This window comes from Amborella trichopoda, chromosome 12, assembly GCF_054954075.1.
Source record: "Amborella trichopoda isolate Santa Cruz 75 chromosome 12, AtrichopodaSantaCruz75HAP2 v2.0, whole genome shotgun sequence".
NCBI lineage: Eukaryota > Viridiplantae > Streptophyta > Magnoliopsida > Amborellales > Amborellaceae > Amborella > Amborella trichopoda.
The window spans coordinates 46,430,644-46,454,786 of record NC_142347.1 but is presented as its reverse complement, the minus strand read 5'-3'; the positions used below and the strand labels follow the sequence as shown (position 1 = coordinate 46,454,786).

General features: G+C 34.8%; 2 protein-coding genes across 20 annotated transcripts; both read right to left on the bottom strand.

Moving 5' to 3' along the window:
* Positions 1-4,699: 4,699 nt before the first annotated feature.
* On the bottom strand, positions 4,700-10,337 carry LOC18435502 (Ribosomal L28 family). The gene is made up of 2 exons (XM_006845546.4): positions 9,932-10,337; positions 4,700-5,480 (listed from the first exon to the last, which is right to left on the bottom strand). The coding sequence occupies exons 1-2, from the start codon at positions 10,126-10,128 to the stop codon at positions 5,006-5,008; spliced, it is 672 nt and encodes a 223-aa protein (XP_006845609.1). The 5' UTR covers positions 10,129-10,337; the 3' UTR covers positions 4,700-5,005.
* A 3,621-nt stretch (positions 10,338-13,958) lies between these two features.
* LOC18435501 (pentatricopeptide (PPR) repeat-containing protein / CBS domain-containing protein) lies at positions 13,959-23,101 on the bottom strand. 19 transcript variants are annotated; one of them, XM_088854403.1, is made up of 12 exons: positions 22,854-23,101; positions 21,898-22,080; positions 21,089-21,221; positions 20,701-20,800; positions 20,315-20,476; positions 20,056-20,204; positions 18,575-18,710; positions 17,820-18,052; positions 17,524-17,601; positions 17,285-17,353; positions 16,644-16,820; positions 13,959-14,710 (listed from the first exon to the last, which is right to left on the bottom strand). In XM_088854403.1, the coding sequence occupies exons 6-12, from the start codon at positions 20,080-20,082 to the stop codon at positions 14,450-14,452; spliced, it is 981 nt and encodes a 326-aa protein (XP_088710529.1). In that variant the 5' UTR covers positions 20,083-20,204; positions 20,315-20,476; positions 20,701-20,800; positions 21,089-21,221; positions 21,898-22,080; positions 22,854-23,101; the 3' UTR covers positions 13,959-14,449. The 19 variants fall into 19 exon arrangements, with proteins under 19 accessions (XP_088710529.1, XP_088710521.1, XP_088710531.1 ...); XM_088854395.1 differs by having other exon boundaries at positions 20,136-20,204; XM_088854405.1 differs by having other exon boundaries at positions 13,959-14,259; positions 20,136-20,204.
* Between the last annotated feature and the right edge of the window lie 1,042 nt (positions 23,102-24,143).

The window sequence follows — 24,143 nt, the reverse complement described above, 5'->3', positions numbered from 1 at the left end:
TGCCTCCCCACCCAAACAAAGAACCACCAAAGGTGATGAATGACATTACTCGACGCATGGCACACCCCCCTCTGTCTATTTCTCTGTCTCTCTAATTGTGATGGCAACCTTTAAATCCCATGTTACCAGTCGTAGGATCATCAAGGCTAAAATATGTAGCATGAGCATGTGACATTTTTGGTGAACTTCTTGCCCCAAATATATTTTTTATGGAAATTTAGCAACATGTACTTGATGTATTAAATATTTAATATTGTAACTATTTTCAACTATTACAGGTCATGCTCACAAGCATTTTTGATGGAATTTAAAATACATTATTTTTAACGACTGAAAGTTGAAATCCTAATTTTTTTTTATAGCCATAATGGATAAGGACAAGATGATTGATTTAAAAAATTGCCGAATTTTTGGTGAGTTTTGAAGCAAAGCTCAAATTATTTTGATAGCCAAAATGTTTTCTTAAAAAGTGTTCAATTGTTGTCTTGTGGTAACTGTTCACAAAAAAAAAAGTCCCCTTTTTGCCTTGGTGCACCTATCTTATGGTCTATTTGGAGGATGAGAAAATAAATGTAGTCAAAAGACCTTGGAGGACGGAATTTATTAAGCATGCAAGTTGAGAACGAAAACAAGGAAAATAAATGGAATGAAAAAGGACAAGGGAATAAATGTGAGAGATGGGGTTGATGCAAAGCCGACTGGATCACATGTGCCCTATCATTAATAAATGAACCAATCTCATCATGCACAATCGGTTTGGTTACGGTTGCAACCTTAAATGACCACAATAAGGTGCACCTCCCAACTTTGTCATGAGATGTAATTTTGGTGTTAAATTTTTTTAGAAAAGTGCAAGAATTTATTTTTATCTCTAGTTCTAAAATTTTAAACTAAAAAAATAGTTCAAATAAAATAAAAATAGCTTTAATCAAGTAAATCTATAAATGTATGAAAATCCCCTTTCCCATCTCATGGAAAAGCCTTTTCACTCCGCTTAGCCCTATCCCCTTCTAGGGCTATTTGACTGATAGGTTCTATACGAACCAAACGATCTTTTTCAATCCTTAGAAGATTGATTACTTTTAGTTCATAGAATATACAATCACTACTAGTAGTCAAATGTCTCGTTGTATAATTTTTCCTAATAATACACATACTATATGTGCTTGAAAAATATAATGCCTTAGATTAAATCGGAATTATCTAACAAAGCCATATCTAAATGTTTGGAACTCAATTTTCTTTCTTTTCTTTTCCTTTTCTTTTTTCTTTCTTTTTCTTTTTTTTTTAAAGAATACTCATCTTGATTAGTCTAAAGTAGATATTATTTTTCTAGATTTCTTTATATATATATATATATATATTTAAAGAATGTTCATCTTGATTAGTCGAAAATAGATATTAATTTTCTAGATAAAAAGATTACTCTTATTTTACCCAGGAGCAAGCAATAGGGGCCATATGTCTCAATCCCATGGCCTGCAAACGAGAGGCCTAGTGATAGTCCTCTTAACCAAACCCCTATTACATGTCCAAATCTTTCCATTACTCCTTACTGTTTTTTTTAACTTTGGGAATGTGATTGATTTATTAGATGTGACTAGTTCGTTGTTAACCATGAAAATGAACTCACAAAAAATTTCCTAAACCTCCAAGTTTGGTATTAGTCATTATCTTTAGAAACTGAGTGAAACACAGTGTTTCCAAAAATCCCAATTCCTATTAGGAATCACAGAATCAGTCATTCTGGATTGAGAATTGGACGCTATTAAACCGGTTGTGGGAAAGGAAATAGAAACCACCAGGTCCCCACTAAAACACCTTTTTTTATTTTTTTTCAGCATTTCTAATGTTTTCATTTTTTTGTAAAGGAAAAAGTTCATATAACGGTGAAGCCCTAAAACAATCAAATTATGGTGCACCTTCAAAATTCACTAAAAGAGCTTGTTTCGATGCCCAAAAATGCTTGAATCGATCATCTCGACCTCCAGATATAGTACATCTTGTGATACATTTATGGACCGTCAATTTTCAAGATTATCAATTGTTCATAGACCTGCTCAATCTACACTATTTTTTAAGCTTTAAATTTTATAATTACATATGAAAATAAATTTTCAGGCAATCACAAAATTTTCCAATACTGAAATAATATCTTTCAAATACGATTTAAAAATGCACCTACTTTTGACGGAATAAGGCCTCACCCTTATACAAACCACACCTTTTTCTAAAATCTTACCCATAAACCCTCCTTTCAATTGTTCTATTTTTCTAGATATCCGACTTAGGCCAATCCAGACCCAAATGATCGGTGACCAAATGATCCAACCCAACAATCCGTTTTTTTAACCAGTGACATGAAGGAAATAACAACCCATGTAGAGCAGTTGCAAACATTTATAAACCGTTCAAAAAAAAACAAAGTGGCAAACATTTATAAAACATACAATAAAGAAGTGGTTATACATTTATTGCGTGAACTAAATCACTGAATGATTTCAATTCAAGTCAAATTAGGCTGGACATATGGTTCGTGCGAGACTACTAAAAGTATGTAGTCCAGCGCTACAATGCAGCTTCTGGTCATAATGGTTATGGGATCCAGATCTAGAATCCTCGTAACTATATGAGATATATGGTCACGAGGTGAACAATAGTTATGGTTGGACGGTAATGGCGAAAGTGTGGAACCCACTGGACATGATGGATCCATCATCATCCAATTTATTTCATGATGATGCACCTTATGGATATATGTGGACATTTAATGCTACTATGCTTGGAGGACCAATTGATCAACCACGGAACCCATAAAGGGGTATAAGGTAATTCTCATGATCATACGAATCCATGATCATGTGGGCAGAGATTGCAACCTCTCATTTAGAAATTACGTATTAGTTTTCAATAAGGTCATTTATCTTCAGCATAAGGTGATTTCAAAAACTATTGATTATTAGATTTGAAAGGATAAGTTTTCAATAAGGTCATTTATCTTTGGTATAAGGTGATTTCAAAAACTATTGATCATTAGATTTGAAATCACGTGGTTAGGGTGTCTTAGATCAAGCTCAAGTTTAAAAGAAATTCTCTCAAGCTTCAAGTCTAAAAGAAATTGTTTCCAACTTTGTGACACAATCCAAACTGTTGGATTTAACATCTGACGATTATGGATGATTTTGACTTCCATGTACCAAAGCTGAATGATCTTTATAGTATATTTTGCTATGGAAAATTGTTTCATGTGGCGGGGACCACATTTCTACATTTGCAGTCCCCAGGGTATAAAACATCCAATCTTAAAAGATGGATGCAAATAAGTGGTCAATCTAAAAACAATTGAACCTAGCGGTCCAAATGTTTTCCTAATAGAGTTATTATTTCTAGGATGCGGTTTTTATAAGCTTGCAACCTTAAATAATCCAATTGAAGTATACATCCAAATTTTATCATAACATATGATTTTGGTGACAAAAATTCTTAGGATTATCTCAAAATCTATTTTCATATCTAATTATAAAATTTTAAACTTCAAAAACGGTCAAAATCAAGTAGATCTAAAAATATGAAAATCTTTAAAATGGACGGTCTAGATATTATGTCACAAGATGTACTACTTCTGGGACTCAAAATCTTCTTTTTTTTCATATTCATACATCTCGATGTTGAGATGATCAATAAGAGGATTTTTCAAAATTAAAATAACGTTCTCCGATAGATTTTTGAATTGCATATAAAATTGCTACATTTTCAAGTTGCAACCTTATATAAACTTTTTCATTATTTTTAATTCTCAAATTTTATTTATTTTTTTATATTCATTATCTCCATGTTGGAGATTACATGTCCTTAATTATTAAGTCCAAAAATCCATCTCAGAAATAGATTTTAAGAGGTGACTCATTTCTACATTGACTCATAGAAACCTTTTTTTTTTGTTATTGCGATGGTTTCTACACTAACAACTATTAATTATTTAAGATAAGAATAAAAATCTTTTTTTCTTGTCAAAACATAAATATCTTTTTTAAAACTCTAACACCAATTTTCGAGTAAAGTTTTTCCAAATTTGAAGTTAAGATCTAAACCTTTTGAACATGAAATGAGAGTCCTACTCTTCTGTATTTTACTTTTCCCTGTTGTAGTTGTGGGATGCTAGGAAACGGACTTGCGTCAAGACAGTAGAGGCTAAGTTTTCATAACCGAACGTCTTAACCTTGTCGAAGAAATTTGGAGTTAGAGATAAATGTGCTTAAAAATAGATAGTAAGTATCAAACCACAGGAGAAGATATGGAAGCATTCTAAATTAATTATTTCCCTTAGAAAAAGATTCCAATAGGGAGGACTTCATATATCACTCTTATCGAGCTCTTGCAATACAAATATGTAAACCATGATCAAATGAACACCAGACAGAAAGACCACAATGCATGTGAAGGCTTTGTATAAAATTCAATATTTGATCTCCACCGTCCATCAACCTCAATGAAGCTTCCACTTGAACCAGCCTAGCCCCAATCTCAGTCAAGCTACAAACAGCGCTGATGGATGGTTGAGATGGCACTTCACGTACAAATTGTATGCAAAGCATTCACATATAACATTCCTTTTTTTCACTAAGCTAAATATGAGAAAATTGCTAGATGAGCTCATACAATTAACAGTTTCATCCAGATAACAGTAAAGTAAAAAGCATTTTGAAGTTTTTCTTTGTTGCTTTATCCCATAAGCACAAGTAATGAAATCAGTCTCTAGCTCAACATGAACCTTCTTCTCTTTTCTTTCGTTCATTTTGCTGGTATTCAAGGGCATTTTGGTAAAAAAAGCCATGCCCCAACACCACCCAGGGGTTTTATGCAAGAAATATAATGTGAGAAGAAACAGCTTGACCCATCACCCACTACATTTCATGTTCATAAAGCAAACAATGAATTATATTAGAGCAGAAAGTCTTTTAAAAATATATGATCCCTTCACATCAAATTTGCGAGGTACCCCAATTCAGGCAGAAGCTGGAGGCTGTGTTGATTCAGCAGATTCTTGCTCAACAGTTTCGGTGGACTGCATTTCTCCTTCTGTGGACCCCACTCCGCCTTCCTCAACTGCCCCTTCCACAATGGGTTTACGCTTCGGTTGCAAAGCTTGCCACTTTTGTCGAGCCTCTCTTCTTGCCTCTCTCTTTGCGATCTTAAGATTTTTGAAGCCTTCCTCCAATTTGGCCTCCTCTTCAGGAGGAAAGAAACCAACTTCCATCATACCTAATTCTTCATACATTTTCTCAATTCGAGCTTTCCAAAAGAGACCTATCTCATTGTCGAGCTTATTATAGGGGGTGTTGAGGAGGTACTCATCGACTCCACCTGCTTTGTCAATGCACCGCAGTGCATGTGTGGTAACCTTTATGCGGATGTGGCGATCGAGTATGTAGCTGAAGAGACGCTTCTCTTGAACGTTGGGTTTCCATTTCCTCCTTGTCCTAATGAAAGAGGTTTTTGATTAGCACATGAATGGAAAGTAAAATGAGAGAAAAATTGTGTTGTGAAAGTAAATGGACAGACAACTTGAGTGTGCTCCTTGATAGTGCAGAGCATGAAATGAATCTCTCTCTCTCTCTCTCTCTCTCTCATGCACACACACAAAGCACACACACACACACACATGCGCGCAAGGCATCTAAAGTGCCACCTCAAATACAGATCCAGGATTCAAGTTACCATGAGTACTAGAAATGTGATTTGTTGCTCCTGAATAAAATAACCAAATTTTCTACCATTATACCACATGGTGAACACGTTCTCAAAGTCCTCCATTTTGGATAAAATAGCCTTTCCAAGCCCCAAGAGAACTTCAAACCCTTCACCTACCATCCCAGACATTTCTCCAATTTATATATTTCCCTAAGATGACACTATTCCACATGACCCTTCTTCCCATTAGCTAGCCACCAAATACCCACTTCCACTGTCATCTGCACGTGCACTAAGACACATAGTGGAAACAATATGATCATGGGACTTTTACCATCCCATCAATAGGTTGGACCTTTACAGTGAGAGAATGCTCTCTCTCTCTCTCTCTCTCTCTATATATATATATATATATATATATAGGGAAAGGCTGACGTTAGCCCACGGGCTGACTACAGTGCTAGCCAACAGCCCAGATTGAATCTGAGTCAATCTGAAGGTCATGACCTCATTTCGTATTTGAATTTTCTTTTTTACTGATCCAAATCATTTGAAATTTTAGGCGTTCACTCTTCTCATCAAGGCACACCTAATAAAAAAATTTAAAAAATAATTCGTAAAATATAACTTGACCAAAATACCCCGAAAAAGTTTTGAGAGTATTTTGGTCAAATTATTTTTTATATTTTTATTAGATTCTCCTATTTTTAAAGAATAGGCGCTCAAATTTTCAAATGATTTGGATTAGTAGAAAAAAATAAAAATTCAAATACGAAATATAATCGTAACCATTGGATCGGCCCCCGATTCAAACTAGGCCGTTGGCTACCACTGTAGCTGTTAACTAGTGGGCTAATGCCAGCCTTTCCCATACATAAATATATATATATATATATATATATATATATATATATATATATATATATATATATATATATATATATAGAGAGAGAGAGAGAGAGAGAGAGAGAGAGAGAGAGAGTTTATATAAGGTTGAAACCTTATAATGTTGAAATAAGATGCATCTCAAAAATCCTATAGAAGAGAGTGTTACCACATTGGAGATCCATCAAATTAATCATCTCAATCTCAAGATGTGTGGATATGAAGAAAAAAAAGAATTTCAAGTCCTAAACATAATGTATATTGTAACAAGTTATCTGGACCATCTATTTTCAAGATTTTCAATAAGTTTACAAGAAATTAAAAATTTCATAACTAGGGATAAAAATAGATTTTCAAGCCATCATAAGCTTACATCTCCAAGAAACTTTTAGAGCTTGTACCTTAGTTCTACAGTAAAAGGAGGGCGTGCCTTATACAAACCCCATGCCTTTTTCTATGGTTAACCACTCATGAAATCCAATGGCAAAAATGCTCACCCTGATTTTCTGAAATGTCGATGGTATGATTGTATTAAAACTTTAAAACTTGTAGAGCGGAAGATTATGTAAACGATATGAACAAGTGACACATCTTTGGTGAAGGGCACCGTGGCCCACAAAACCACTCTTCACTAGAAGAGTTAACCACCATGTTGAATAGGAAAGGGGGATAGCAAATTCCGTTGTACCAAGACCCTCAAACTTTTAAAAAGTTCGTTTAGACTGAATCATATTCCATAAAGAAACCATAAAGAAATGTGCCCAAAGCAAATCAAAATCAATACCATCTCGCACCATCTCTCATTATAAAACAAAAGATTCAAGTCCACAAAGTTACAAGCTTTCTCAAGATATACTTTTTAAATTTTAGAATCCAACAATCAGAAACAACACTAGCTTCCTATTCCCTGACATAAGGATGAGCAACACAACTTGATACAAATTTCTCCCAAGACTTTGGCAGAACCTTGTAATAACACCAATAAACAAAGTGCATAATATGAAAATCATCCACACCTTATCTCTCCTTGTTGTGAGGCAAAGACTTCAGAACATTATTGGACATGTAACATCCCAAATAAGTTCAATTTTCCCTCATGTGTTAACGTGATCAATGTAAGACATTAGCCAAGAGATGCAAATTCCGAAATAGTTAAGTGCCCCTGGGGGTAACAATGGAGAAACAATGTGGGATCTTTAGCTAACACAGGCTAAGTGTATATTCTACTACAAATGGTTTTGAGTGATAAGAAGTAAATAACAGTTTTATAGCCACAAGACTCTGGCTCCATCAGTGTTTTAAGATGCAGGGAGTGTAGGACTCGGCCTAGTTACATGGACCCAGCAGGGTGCCAAGTCAAAGTGAAAACCTCGGGAACCGGCCAAGTCTCACCAGTTCCCAAGGTTTTAGTGTTTTTCTTTCCCCAAAGACTCAGCAGAGTCAGATCCACTAACTCAAACTCGGGCCATTCCCAGTTCAAGGCTCGAATCCCAATTTAAAACACTGAGCCCTATTGAATAACTCTGGTGGCAATTCAATATCTCCCATCACCTCTTTCCTTAGAATCATAGAATGTAAGGCATAATCTTCAAACGAGGTTCTGTAGTTTAGCCTTTAAAACTAAGATTTCCTCATTCAAGTATTTGTAATCTTCTTTCCCACTTTGGACATTATCCATGTAGCAACCATAACAGATTTTGGAACATTAGAGATTGTGGCAATTTTCCCCACACATAAGCGCATGCAACAATAAGAATACTAACTATGCCAATACATGGTAATGTGAGCATGAAAAACTCAAGAGTTGTAACCACACAGATATAACACAGCTCATGAGAGAAAATATTACACGATGCATATAGTAAGTAGCACCCATTGTTTTAACATGTCACCGCATAATGCATTTTGCAGCCTAGAGCGACAGCATATGAGGAAAAATGTGATGCGCCTGCATATGCAGGCATCACCAGCATATGTGGCCAAATTGAAATTTCTTTAGGTTGCTTTATAAGTTTTTTATTTCCTAATAATTTTTTTTTCTTTCCGGTTGGGGGGGGGGGGGGGTGCAACGTCTTCATCATCTTCAAGTAACAAGAATCTGGCATGGAAATATTCTTGAAACATTATGAACTCAAAAACCATACGGATTGGACTTGTGCTATTTGCACTCTATGTGGGAATACTCATACAGGGGGGGGGGTATTTTCCAGCAAAAGGAACACCTAGCTAGTATTACCAAGAATGTTAAAGCATGCCCACAAGCAACCGATGAGATTGGAAGAAAGATTAGGGCATACATAGATAGCCAAGAAAAAGCAAAAGAAAAGAAGAAAATGAGATAAGAGGAATTAATAGAAAAAATTCAAGTATTTGATGACTTGTCTCGTTGAGAGTTTGATTATCTTTTTCTTTTATATGTCATAAACCTTTCATCTTTACCTCTTTGAAGTTTAAACTTGAGCTTGGAATTTTGGATATTTCAATATGAGATGGAGTGGATTGCTTTGCTTTACATGTTCATTATGCTACACATTTCAGCAATTAAAGGTTAGAAGTTAGAACAACCAACTCTATTACTCATTATCAGGCGATTAGGGAACTTAAAGTCTGGCACAACTTATGTATTATAGACATTGAATAAGTTAAAACACCTACTATCACGTAAATTGATTTTATATTTTTTACTATGCATTATTATATTCTTTGTATTTTTTGAAATTTTGTAAATTTATTGACCGCATTAGAGGTAATGTACCCGCATTGGCACCGCATCGAGCCACATCAGACCCCGATCGCATTGGGTCCACATCCCGCATTTTAAAACATTTCTAGCAACATTTACATTAGAAGAAGAGCGACGCCTTATTTTCTATCATATATTAGGTTTAGATGTAGTGAAAAAAAATTTAATGTAGCGAAAAAAGTCTGAGTACAGCCATTGGATTGGCTGGCTCGTGTTCTTTTTTCTTTTCGTTCAGTGATAATTGACATGGCATTCCAAAAATAGTGAACCATAATCAAGCCAGGCACACTCAACAGTCATTACACGAAAGAAATAACATTAATCAGGTTGCAATATAATAATGCACAAGTAAATGCATACAAATCTGAAGAGGACACCCTTTCTTATAGAAATGGAAAATAGAGCAAAAAACCGAAAAAGCAAGCAAATTTCACAACGACCATCGATTCAACTCCAAAATAAACATCATAAATAAGCGTTCTCAGAATTCCTAAGAAAGAATCAAACCCAAATCAAAAGGTTTAGCTCAATTTTCCCAAAAACAATATCAACTTCTTCGTTTCTTTCTTTGACATTAAGCAAGTCGTAGAAGACAATAAGAAAAGAACGTACTTGTTTCCACCATCTTCACTGACTTGGTTACCAAACTGAATGTGACGACCTGCATAAAGCCCTCTCTTAGCTCGACCCATGACCACTTTATTATCAGGGAGATATTTCTTCAGAGACTCCTTCACACCAGGAGCAAAGTTCTCATCCCCAATTTTCTTAACCAGTTTTTTGTATAACTCTCTTGCTCTAAAAGCCATGATCAATGGTCGAAATAGGAAGGAAACGGATATGAAAAGAAATGAAATATAGGGTTCCGTCTGAAACTAGGGTGTTATGGGAACCATGGAAGCTCCAAGTTTTAGAGCCCTATAAATTAGGGTTTCTAAAGAAAGAAGGGCGTCAATGAAGATGGAGGATTGATTCTATCGTTCGATGTATTTGCAGATGGGCAACGGAGCAACCGGAACCCTAGGTCAAAGACAAAGTAAAATCTAGAGCGAACAAGTGCTCTGCAGAAGGGATAGAGAACGTGCTCCTGGTTATATGGATCCTTCTTCCAATTCGACTCTCTTACCATCTCTCTTCCTCTTTTCGAGTGAGAGAAGGAGAGTGAGGAGATCAATAACGAATTATAATTGGTTGAAGGAAACAGTTTATATAACGATGCAATCTTATAATGTAGAACTACGGATGCCCCTCAAATATCCATCAGAAAAAAAAAGTAGCTTTAATGTTGAAAAATCCGAAAAAAAAAAAGGTAGCTTTAATGTTGAAAAAACCTTTGATTGATCACTTCAACATCGACCTGCATGACTATCAACAATAAAAAGATTTTAAGTGTAAAAAATAGTGTATTTTACAATGTATTATTATTTTTAAGATTTTTATATATTATAGATCTACTTGAGTTTAACTATTTTTAAAATTTAAAATTTTATAATTAGATATAAAAATAGATTTTGATATAATCCTTATAACATTTTACATCAAAATTATATACCATCATAAAATTTGAAGGTGCACCTTACCTCTACACCTACGGATGCATCCGTATGCAAATTGCACCCTTGGTTGAAATTTAGAGGGATACCCTTTCATAAGGAAATCGTTCATATAAGAATTAAAGATGCACCTCAAAAATCTTCAAAAAAGGTTGTTTTAATGTTGAAAAATCTTTTAATTGATCATCTCGACATCGAGATGTATGAATATATTAAAAAAAAAAAGAATTCGACTCCTAAAAATAACGCATCTTTGCAACACATTATCTAGACTGTACATTTTCAAGATTTTCATATGTTTATAGATCTACTTGATTTTAACCATTTTTAGAGTTTACAATTTTATAATTAAATTTTAAAATAGATTTTGAGATAGTCTTAAAAATATTTTACATCAAAATTACATGTTATGATAAATTTTGGAGGCGTGCTTTAATTAAAATTTTAAAAGTTGCAATCTTATAGAAACCACATCCTTTTCCATAAAGGAAAATGGTTTGATAGGGCAACTGCCCTATCAAAATAAGTAAAACGTCACCTTAATTCATCGCAAATTACAAGAGTTAAAAAACCTTTAAATCGACCATCTCGGCTTAAACAATATGGTTGTAAAAAAAATTGAATTTCAAATTTAAAAATAGTGTATATTACAAGAAATCATCTAAACCCTCAATTTTGCCCTAAAAAAAGGTGTTCATAGATCCATAAGATTTATATCATCTTTTTAGTTTCAAATTTTATTGTCGGTGCTGAAAATTGATTTTAGAGCCATGATAGAAATTTCTAACGCCGAAAGTATTTTCGAGATGAGGATTTGAGGCGAGGCTTTATTTTATTAGAAAAATTACAAATAACTCCCCATACTTACAATACAAGTTACCCCAGCCAAACTTTTTTCTCACTTTTTCCCCTCAAAATACACTTTTATCGCAAATATCCCTCCAACCCCAACAAAAGTCTAAACTACCCTCCTTTACTTTTACCCATACACGTCTCTTCTCTTTCCCATAAAAAGGCAGTCCAGTGTATTCTTAGGGCGGTCCGACAGTATAATGTTGGTCCGGTAAATAACAGTGATGATCTGGCAGTACAAGTTAATGGGACAAAAAGGGTTTTGGCTATTAGAGAGGCAGTCTGACACTCATTTTTTTGGAATAAGGTGCCCGGTAATTCAAAGTTCGGTCTGGCATTAATGCAAGGGTCCAACAATTGCTACTCGGGTTTGACAGTGCACGTCAAATCAAGCCAAAATGAATTTTTACATAAAGGAATGGCATTTTAGTCTATAAATAAATAAACTTTTTGACTTAGGGGGGTATTTACTAGAAAAAGGTATTCTGGATAAAAAAAAAAAAAAATGGTTGAGAGTAATTGCATAGAAAATCCATCCTTGACATCTTCGAAGTTATTTGTAATTTTCTTTATTTTATTTTCATAAAGCGTAGGCCTTATAGAAACTTCATATCTACATAAATAAATGGGTAATTGAATCGATGATAATGTGGGAGTATATAGATTAATTTTTCTTTTTGCTTTGTGCTAGTAATAAGCCTAGGTCTTATAGAAACATGCCACATCACAATGTCTTTGATTTCATCTAGCATTGTGATTAAGTTCCAGGGCATTCTTTAGTCTCATTTGTACCATTGAATAACATTGAAGAAATAACATTCCAATACTAGTAGTGGGATCCTGAAAGCTCGAGACGACCCTTTCTAGGCATGTGTGGGGTGGTGGCAACCGGGCCCAGCCTAAGCTGGGTTGCCAGACTGTCCCTGAGAGGGCCGAAGAAGCCCTAGCTCAACCCTGACCCTATCAGGGCCAAGCTGGTTGGGCTGTGTTGGGCCAAAGTCAACAAATACCATTCTGTTGAACACCGAGCTGGCCCTACCGCCGACATGGCCAAGTTCGCTCGGTGGACCTTATATCTTGGAGGATTGAGGACTCAAAATTTGCAAATCCATTATCAGGAGCCCCAAGACGAAGATTCAAAAAATAAATTCGAGACCTTAAAAATGTTCCATCTTGAATATCATCTCCACAAATGATGTGTCATTCACTTCAAATACTCTTAAGAAGACTCATATTCATATCATTTTAAAATTTCCGTTATATTTTCGGACCTCCCTATTAATTTTTTCGGGTAGAAATGAATTTGTTCGGTTTTGAAATATTTTTGAGTCCTCAATCTATAAAAAAAAAAAAAAATTGAATTCTAAAGTGGAGGGCTTGATGTCGTTTGCCAGAGGAGAAACCTCATGATAACACTACCTTTAAGAAAAGGCTCTAGCGGAGAAAAAAAGTTGCAATAAAGTTTTGATTAATCGCCACCATTTTCAAATATATTTTTTAAAAAATATACAAATACACTTTTGATACAAAATCATAATTACTCTTCTCCGTCAAATTTCATATTTACCTTTATAAAATGAAGAATGATCCTGTGTATTTCAATGCCCAGGATTCCCATGGTTTTAGTTGCTGATGACGTTATAATTGTTTGTTGCACCTTGGAAACAACTGCATTGTAAAACCTTGGAAGTTTGAACATAGACATTCCCTATCTTTTTTTTGTTGTCTTTTTTTTAAAAAAAAAACTTTTATAGGCCGTTGATGAAGCTGCTATAACTTAGAAGACCATGAATATTATATTTGAGAATTTTCTATTTTCTACTGTGTAATTAGAGGAGTAACCATATCAACCTGTTAGGCACCCAAGCTAAAACAAATATGTTGAAATAAACAAATATTTACTAAATATTCAATTTTTATTTTGAAAAATGGTTTGATCGCTCCAACCCTATCAAAATAAGTATAGCATCACCTCATAACTACTCATTTTAAATGGCTATTCAAGTTTTGAAAAACCTTTACATTGAAAAAAAAATTAAGATTTTAAACTCTAAAAATAATATATATTGCAACAAATTATCTAAACTATCCCTTTCACCCTAAAAATAAGTGTTTATAGATTTGCAAGATCAATACCATTTGTTGAGTTTCAAATTTTATTGTCGAGATTGGAAATTGATTTTAGAACCATCATAGAGATTCAGGCTTTATTTTATTTTAAAAAAGCCTAGGCCTTATAAAAACTTCATCCTTTTTTTTCTTATTTCTTTTTCACACATTCAACTACTAGATGTAGTTCGTGCCTATCCGTTTGACAGAAGTCACAAAAGACCTGTCTTGTACAGTTCTCAACCATCCATCAAGAATTACCGGTGCAAATAGTATGAGGACATACCGCAATAGAGAACGTATACAATAAGATCGTTTACTTTTAGTACAAAAGAGTCATAATTACCCCCAAACGTTATATGTGAAATCTGGAAATTTTCTTCCTCCTCTCATCTATTTCTTCCATGAAAAAAATTGCTGTATCACCTGTGAATGTTAAAAGAAAAAAAAGGAAACAAGAGAACTCAGGGATCATTTAAACAAGAAACCATGCACGACCTGGGAAAACCTAGGATATTGAAAATCGAAATACCATCACTGTAAAGAGCCTTTTCTTCCTCCTCGTAGCTATTTTAAACTCATAGAACGTCTTCTGGTAAAAAATAATTCAGTTTCGTTACTCATCAACTGTACAATCTGAAGAAACATTCTCAACCTTTGATGTGGGGATAGCGAGTCTAAGCAATTGTTTACGAGTGAAAACCCCCACTGGCTTTGAATCCGAACTGTAACTCTTTTCATGTACATCAGTAGATTTTACTATTACAATTAATTTTTGTTGCTTTTCAAGGAGAACATCAATGGCTCGACCGATAGATGTTGAGACTGGCACACATGGAGGTGGGCCTCGCATCATACTCAAAAGAGGTGCGTTCAGCTGGAAATGATAAGGACGGTGGTCATTTTCTCACTATAGGTTCATGACAACCAACATACATAATTTTCATGTGTGAGAGAGAGTTTTAAATCCCAGGTCCGTAAATTAGAATCCTGCTGTCACATCTATTCATACATATATGTTGGGATTTACCCAATTCCATCAACATTCATTGAGCATTTAGATCCATAAAAGTAAGAGCTACCAAGTAAAAAGCTCGTAAAACTTGGGAAACAATAAGTATAGTTCTGCGACCTCGTTGAAATCAGAAAGGGACTGATTTAAGAAGTATCTGTCAAGAAAAATTAAGAGAACAAAAAGAGGAATACAGAGTTGAATGCTCTTATTATTTATTATACATTTTTAGAAGAACAAAGAGATAGCAAATAGTAACATCAATAAATAAAGGGTGACGTTTGTACAGAGCCTAGGCTCTAAACAATCAAACTAGAGCCTACCTTCAAATTGTGTCAAGAAATGTAGTTTCAATACTGAAAATCTTTTCGATAGCCTTAAAATATATTTTCATCTTTATTTATACAGTTTAAAGTTCCAAAAATAGTGTATATCCCGAAAATCTTTAAAATTGACGGTCCAAAAATGCGTTACAAAATACACTACTTCCAAAACTTGAAATCCAATTTTTTCTCATATCGTGCATCTTGATGTCGAGATAATCAATTTGAAGATAATTAGGCATCAAAACAACCTCTTCTGGTGAAATTTTTGAGGTAGGCTCGAATTTGATTGTTTAGAGGCTCGGCTCTATATAAACTTTTCCCATAAATAAATCGTCATCGTCATAGTCTTTTCCCAACTAATTGGGGCCAGCTAAACAAATCCTGATCCGGCATTCTGCTTTATTAAAGGTCATACCCTCAATGAGTCCATAAATCCACATATCTTTTCTCACTACTTCTAATCATGTCCTCCTATCTCTTGCCCTTTTTGAGCCTTCTACTTGAACTAACTCACACCTCTTAATAGATATTGTACTAGGTTTGCGCCACACATGGCCAGTCCACCTAAGTCTACTCTCTCTCTTATCACCTATTGGTGCCACACCTAAAATTTTCCAAATGAATTCATTTCGAATTTTATCCTTTCTTGTCTTGTCACTCATCCATCTCAACATCCGCATCTTTTCTACACTCATTCTATGGGTATATTGTTTTTTGACCACCCAACATTCCGCCCTATAGAGCAAAGCTGGTCTCACAGCTGTCCTATAGGACTTCCCTTCTGCTTTATTAGAATGCGGCGTTCATATAAAATTCCGGTTGCACATCTCCCCTTCACCCACCTAGCTCTAATTTTATATACGACATCTTTCTCAATCTCTCTATTTTCCTGGATTATCGACCCAAGATATAGAAAGTGTGCTCTTTTGGATCATCAACAGATAAATGATACTACAAAATCAGCCACATATTTTAAGGGTCAAATCAATTATATCATCAACCACTCCAAAGGATCAAAGCAATCTCCATTCCTCCTCCCTAGATCTATTTCTTCATGATTTTTTCAATTTTATCTTGCTTAGCCTTATTTTACATTTTTTTTCTTTCCACTAGAGTAACAGTTCTTCAGTGATCAATAGCGAAATTTTACAATGTGCCATTTATTTAAGCTGAGAAATGCGAGACAAAAAATTTGCATCTTTCAAATATTACAAATGCAAAACATAAGAGTTGATTGTGATGAAACTAAATTTTACTAGCCACAGAAAGGCAGTTGGCAATTAGTTGTAGTTGGTGAATGTTTCCCTACTCCAGTTAAGCTCCAATCATCTACACACAGGCTTGGGCGTATCATTCAATAGCCCATTAAAATAAGCCATACTTTCCCTTAAATAATTTCTCATAATTCACTGTGGTTTTTAACATAACATAGCATAATGAGTAAGTAGCTCTCAGATGACAAGGAGAGGTACCTCAGTGCAGTCCTCACAATGTAAGACCCCAACACAGTTGCCCCAGTTATCCTTGATAGGAACAACATCATCCGAAAAGAAACGCATTACAACTTTGTTCAGGTTCACACTTGCAGGTAATGGATTTGCCTCTTTAAATGGGATCATAATCTTCTCAATTGGATCACTAAGAGATACCTAAACAAGAAGGCCATTGTAAGAAAATTTCCAGAAACCATGAGAGGAATACATACCTACATTATGTGATCATTCCGACCACCTACAAGACATTGCCAACCCATCAAAAAACACTAAAGGATTTATTTTACTGAAAAAGAGTTTTTTAAAACTTATGAAATTCTTAGATCCAAATCAATCCCCCCTCAAGATTGTGTCTGAACCATCTATTTGACGAATGATAGAAAGACTGTTTTAAGAGCTTGAGTGCATTTTCTTTTGTCCTTATTGGCAATTGTTCACCAGTGAATCAGAGATAATAGAAACAGTCAGGTAAAAAAAAGATCCCTCCATTTTTTGGGGGGGCTAGCCACTTAATTAGGTGGAAGGGCTCGACCGCACCATCGGCCCAAACTCCTAACAAGGGGGACTTTTTGACCTCAAACAATTGAGAGACACATTGAATAAAAATCGATGTTCAATACCTGTGGAAGGAGATACGGACTAAACATAAAGTTGTTGAATCTAGACCTGGCCTCAAGACGGACAACAACCTGCCATGTCAAAGTTACAAGCATTTCAGTAATGAGTTGAAACATAAATCCAAGAGTATGACAAAGTCTGACAATTTCCATCAGAGATTTAAATCAAAGAACTAATTGTCAAACAAGAACCAGAGAAATAAACTACACCAAAAACAAAATCTAAGACATTCTTTTGATACCATTCGCCCTCGATTGCTCCAAGATATATATTTCCACTTCTTACTTATGTCCCCAAGAATATTCCTTGCTAAATCCACCTGTTGAAGCACCGAAACATACCAACCTTTTGAATCACGAATTTCGCAATAAGTCAACAATATAAAACATGTGATGCAACAACAGCAAACTGGTACCAAGAGAACTTTGCTAGATATTTTGATGTTTGCAGAATACATCTAAAGAGGTGAGAAATAGAGTGCTAAATATTTTGATGTTCTGCAGAATACATCTAAATAGGTGAGAAATAGAGTGCTACCAAGCCATTATTAATGGCTGCTTCCATTAGAAGCTCGACTGCTTCCACTTGAACTGCAGGAGAAATACAACCAACAGAATCTGGAAGCATACGTAAATGCAGTTTCTCAACCATCCTAAAGTCTCCATTTTGTGCAAAAGCTCGCATCAGTGCAAGGAAGACATGGGGCTTCGGCCGTAGGTTCAGATATTCCCCTGATTTCTTCAAAATTTCTCCAAATATGCAAAGAGCTCCTACAAGATGGTACATTCAATAAAATTACAACTAACAATTGATATAATAAACATCTTATATAGTGAGAAGAATGAGAAATTCCAACTCAATTCCAAATGAGATTCAAACTGTTCACAAAATCTCCATATTTTTTGCAGAATTCACATGATGCATGTCTGGAACAAAAACACCAGAGAATTTCTCAAAAAACAAAAAACATCAGAGAATGAAAAGCTGTTAAGATTTCATTCAATTTGAATGCCTCGAATGCTTAGCCCTCAAGTCCTTGAAACTATGATTGTATTGCAGACTATTGCACTAAACAGAAAAACAAATTTCCAATGCACTGATATCAAAATCATGCAAAAGATTCATTACATCAATGACAACTAAAGAGTATACACTTAGCCTCTATTTTTCAGATTTGTTCTCACTTTCTCCTTCTCTGTCTTGTCTTTTTGGAATTGGTAGATGCACAAAAGAAAATAAAATACAAACTATCCAAAAAAATGTGACGAGAACTCCCACCTAAGATTACATACCCATTGTTGCATCACATTCTAGAAGTGCATCAAGCATTGCTGTATAGGCAACTCGATCAATAAACATATCTGGCATTTCTTTCATTTCAACCACGATTCGCAGCACTGAACATGGGTCTCTGGTATTCCCAAAACCCTAGAAATGAGAACTCTTTTATTCCTTTATAAGATAATCAATGCTACAGTGTACATCATAACAACATTCTCTTCAGGAAGAGATTGTAAAACATGGAGTTGATCTCCAGCAAAAAAGGAAAAGAAAAAGGAAAATGAGATAACCCATAAAATCAAGACAGTTATGACAAAAATTAAAACAAAAATCACCACAAACAAAATGAGCATGATCCATGCCAACAAAAATAATTCCTCAACTAGCACTAATTTTTATAGGCATGCTCAGAAAATCACCAAGAAAAGTAAGATAACTAGTATGGAATGAATATTATGCTACATATGGTGATAATATGAAGGAATTTCATAACATTCTGTTAGCTATTAGTAATAGCAAAATACAATATGCCAGAACCATGAAAAATAATGCTGGTATTATTGTATTTTCCACCTTGGTTGCTTGTTACTCTCCATTGACTAATCTATGGTAGATAGTCAATGGTGATCAGTGGAAAAATACACTTATATGAAGCTTGGCCCAGAAATGCAGATCCTTCCATTCAACTATATTGTCTAAAGGCCATCACATCAATACTGCTGGTCTGCAACAAACTAAAATTACCAATGCAATACAAGGCCAAAAGAAATGAATAACTAGCAACCTAAGGTTAATGTTTCAACAGAAAATTTCACACATAATATAGCAGTATATATTTCTAACTCATTATATGCATGAGTGTTAAGGACCAGACCAGATCAGCTGGGACGACCAGTTAGATTTGTCAAATACTGGTCTAAATCCCCTCACAAGACCATGATCCAAGATTACAATTCACCCTTAAGCCTATCATCACCAAAAATTAAAAGGAATATCCGGATTGCAATCTTCCCAAGGATGCTTTTACTTCCTTATTAGAAATCACACATTTCTTCCACCTCAGAATCCCCGAAACAAAGATTACTAAGAAAGCAAAAACAACATCTGGTATTTTCCTCCAACAAAAATTTGACCACTACAGACACATAAAGGAAAGGATTCCCTCAATGTTCCAGAGAAATCTGACAATGATTTTTACAGCTCTCCTCATCAGGCTGGCAAAAGGAAGATAGTTTTGTTCTTATTTTTGGGCCCAACTATTTTGGGAATCAAAGGTGGGCTTTTCATAAATAACTGTTCAAGCCAATCCTGTTTCGTTTTTAATAAACAAAAGCCTCCATTTTGTAATTAGTTTATGAGGTTATTTATGGTTTGTCCTTAATCAATGAGAGTTTCCTTATAGGTACACATTCTAACATGGAACAAATGTGCAAACACAAGGATGAAATAAGAGTCGTGGAAAAAATTGAAGGGCCAGTGGGCCACAACTAACCCTAAGAAGGTGGTTTAATTGTCCCATGTAACAGCATTACACTAAAGGATCATAAACCGAAGGTGTGAGGGACAAGTTACTTTGAGTAAGGTTGTATAAGTGACCACATCAGGAAAAAGCTCAGGATCACCATTCCTTTGTGCCTTTTCCTGCAATAAATAGCATGACAATTTTGCATCACCATCGTAACAAAATAATTTCTAGTACCAGAAGCATCTAATTTCAATGATATTCAATATATCAAATGTTTTCTTAATACCTTCATTTCTCTAAAAAGGCGCATTGCAATGTCCATTTCTCCAGACTTCACACATGCCAGTAGCAGTGTATTATAAGTAAGCCTGTCAGGTTTCAACCCTTCACGAAGCATCTCATCATACACAGAAAGAGCATCCAAAGGCTTCTCCGAGTTTGTATATCCCTACAAAGAAAGAAATAAATTTTTCATAAATCACAGTAATAAACTCCCAGATATCATGTTACATAATAAATGCATAAGGTAGGCATCAAAAAAATGTGAAGACACATTCTAAGTATTCACAAATTATAGAATATATTCAACAACTTTAGACAAAATTAAACACTCTTTAAGAGATGGAAAGCATAACATGGTTCCCTGTGCAGTGAACAGAAAAGGCCATGAACCTTGATCAGTAGATTATACGTTAGGATTGAGGGACCCCTCTCATGAAGGAAAGATCGATAGCGTGCAAGAAGACCCTTGGCACGGCGTAAATCTCCTGCACTAAATGAAGCCCCAGTCAAGTATATCTTAAAATATTGTCTCCTTTTTTCTTAAAGTTCAGTTTTGACAAAATTGGTATTATATATTTTAGTGACCAAATGGGCAGCATCTCGGCATAGGTTTCAATAGCTTGCAATAAATAAATAAAAAACAAATGAAGGACTGCACTTTAAAAATTGGTTACCATCCAGTGAAACAAATTCAAGCAACTGCTATATACAATGCACAACAGTTACACACATAGAGTACACAAGTGCAAGCATGCTATAAGTTGATAGAAATATTTACCAGCATCAAGTAAAGTATTTAATAAAGCATAAACAAGTGGAGGAGACATCTTCAGATTTCCAACAGCAGAACCATCTTCCACAGATTCAAGCATTTGAAATGCCTCATCAAATCTTCGAGCCTCCCCTAAACCCTTCACAAAATTAATATTAGAGGACTGACCATATTGGAATATAAGACGGAGCACTTCAAGAAACTAAAGCCTTATATATGTAACATTTTGATAAGAGAGATGTAAGGAAAACAACAGTAAGGCACAAACACAAACAATAAAAGAATTTGTAAGTTCCCTATTTAAGTCAGAAGAATCAAATTATCAAGACAGAGATTTTAGCAAAGGTAGTTGCTTAAGAATGAAATGAAGTACATCGTAACAAGAAAACCAATGTGAAGTCATAGGTAGAAATATACCAAAGAATGAAAACCCAAATCAATTAATCCTCATATAAACATGACGAAGAGAAAACCTTTTTCTGAAGTTAAATACTTTGTATTCTTAACAGACAGAATATCAATGTCAATAGAACGGTGATAGTCAATATTCTCTCAGGAGGGAGAAGAAATCAAATATATTTCTTTTTAAAGTATTATCCCCAGGAAGTCCATATCTATAACATAATTCATACTATGTCCAATAATTTCCATGACAATCAAGTAACAACATATGAAAGACAATATATGTTAAAAGAAAACCACCCATAAAAAAAATGTAAACAAAATGGGAAAAAGGATATAAATCAAGCCAAAAAATGGCCAAAAAATGACCAAAAAGATGGCTAAAAGACTAGAAATAAATCAAACAAAACTACCTTCAGGAGGGTTGTGAACGTGATGTAATCAACTCCACATCCACCAGGTCTCGACATCTCGAGAAAAACCCTAATCGCTAAATCCACATCTCCACAATGAACACAAGCCTCCATAACAGCATTCATGGTTATTGTGTTCAGTTCCCCATATTGCCTCTTTGCACTTGCCACCTCTTCGAACACCTAAAATTCAATAAGAAGGTAAAAGTTTGCTACAAAAAGTGATCAAACAAGTAAGATACTCCAAGAGAAATACAGCAAAGTCAGAAAAAAGATTTATCTAAAAGGAGAAAAGCTCTCTTGGGAATGGGGCTGGGGTCGTGCTGGTAGTCCCACCTGAGCCCCAGTTAAACGTCATAACCTCCATTTTCACTAATGGATTAAAAAATTCACTATTTCAAAAACAGGTTGGGGCTCGTCATCCCCACTGACTTAACCGAAAAAAAAAAGGAAAAGCTATCTTTTAGGGAAAAATAAAAAATAAACCAAGGAAAAGAGAATTGGGGATTACAAGAGGGGTGAAAGACTACAAACTCGTAAAATGGATATAGCAAAAAATTCGAAGTGATCAAATAAAACAGAAATTCGAGAAAACATCAGCAAAAAGTTAAGAGTCATCAAATAAATCAGAAATTGAAGACTAAGTCAAATTCAGATACGTGATCACTAAAACAAAGGAGACGATTTTTCAATCACAAATAAAGAAAAAGACAAAAATTTCTTAAATAGAATATATTATCAAATATACAAGAAACTCAAGAACAAAATAAAGTTCAGAAAAATGATGGATAGAAATACAGAAATTGTCAATTTTAAATTTTAAATTTTAAATAGAAAGAAAGAAAGAATCCATATTATAAAAGTGTGAAACAGTTAATTCACAAAAATGAGATCTCACAAAATTAAATACTACCAGATAAACAAGAAATTCAGGAAGAAAATTAAGCTCTGGTAACCTGATGAAGCTGTCTCCTTCTCGTAAGCTCCACGATTCTGCATGTTAAGTTCCTGAGATTGAACTTCGAAGGATCACGAAAATCAGGGTTTCTTCTCCGAGAGATGAAAGGAGCAGAGCAGAGAATTTTAGGGCCTAGAGAAAGAGAATTAGGATTTCGAAATGGAACCAGGGGTAGGTTATAGAGAATTAGGGCTTCTTGTATGGGTAACATCCTCATTGGCCCATTATCAAAACACAGCCACCACTGGGAGTGGATATGCGAGGGAGCGGGAAGCAAACGCTTCGATACGTCGGACGACGAATTTGTAAATGTTTTAGCCAAATGATTTCATGCTCCTACGGGATCATAGTGTTCATTTCTCCCAAGGGCAAAAATTTCACGAGTAATGATCCCGTAGGACCTTCCCCCACCCATGTACCACCCATATATGTAGGCACTCCAAAAGATCACCTTTAAAATGTGGTATGGATGTCGGATTTGACTTTTTTATAGATCCATGCCAAATTTTACTATTGATCCATTGAGATCCTACACACATGGATGAGGGAAGATCCTATATTATCATTTGTCTATGTTGAGGACCAAAGTTTGGATGTATTCTTTATAATCTAAATACCCAAAAAAACAAAAAAAAATTCAAAAACAAAAATAACGTCTCAAAGTGTATGCTCTGATAAAAATATCTACGAGCTCAAAATCTAGTTTTTTTTTTTTCTAAAAATCTAATGATATATAAGTGTATCTCAAATTTTTAAATCTAGAAGATCTTCCCAAGCACATTTTTTGAGCCAATAGACATTTTGCTCGTGCCGGACATATTTGCTCAAATTTTTAAAGTAGTATATTTAATCCCTTTGGTTCAAAAGGAAATACTAGTATTATTAAATTCACTTCGCTTCAGTCAAAGAGGTCACAGCTTTCGATTTTTAGGCTTAGACCGAAGCGAAACAAAGCTTGGTATTGCCACTCTGATCAGATTCAGGCTACTTAGGGCCGCCTTGGTCAAATTCAAACCTGCTTTGGGCAGATTCAACTGAAGCTTTAGCCTCTTGGGTCCAAGCAAACGAATATCTATATAATATATAGGCCAGTTTGGATGTCAAAGAAAAAAAATATTCAAAACGAAAAAAAAATGCAAATGTTTCCATCTCAATTGAAAAACATTGTCATCTTATTGTATTATCTTGGTAGGCTGTTTGGACTTCTAATTTCATTGATTTATCAAAAAACCTTTTACCCATCTTGGTTCCCTATCAACCATACCCCATCTTCGCGACCAGAAAAGGA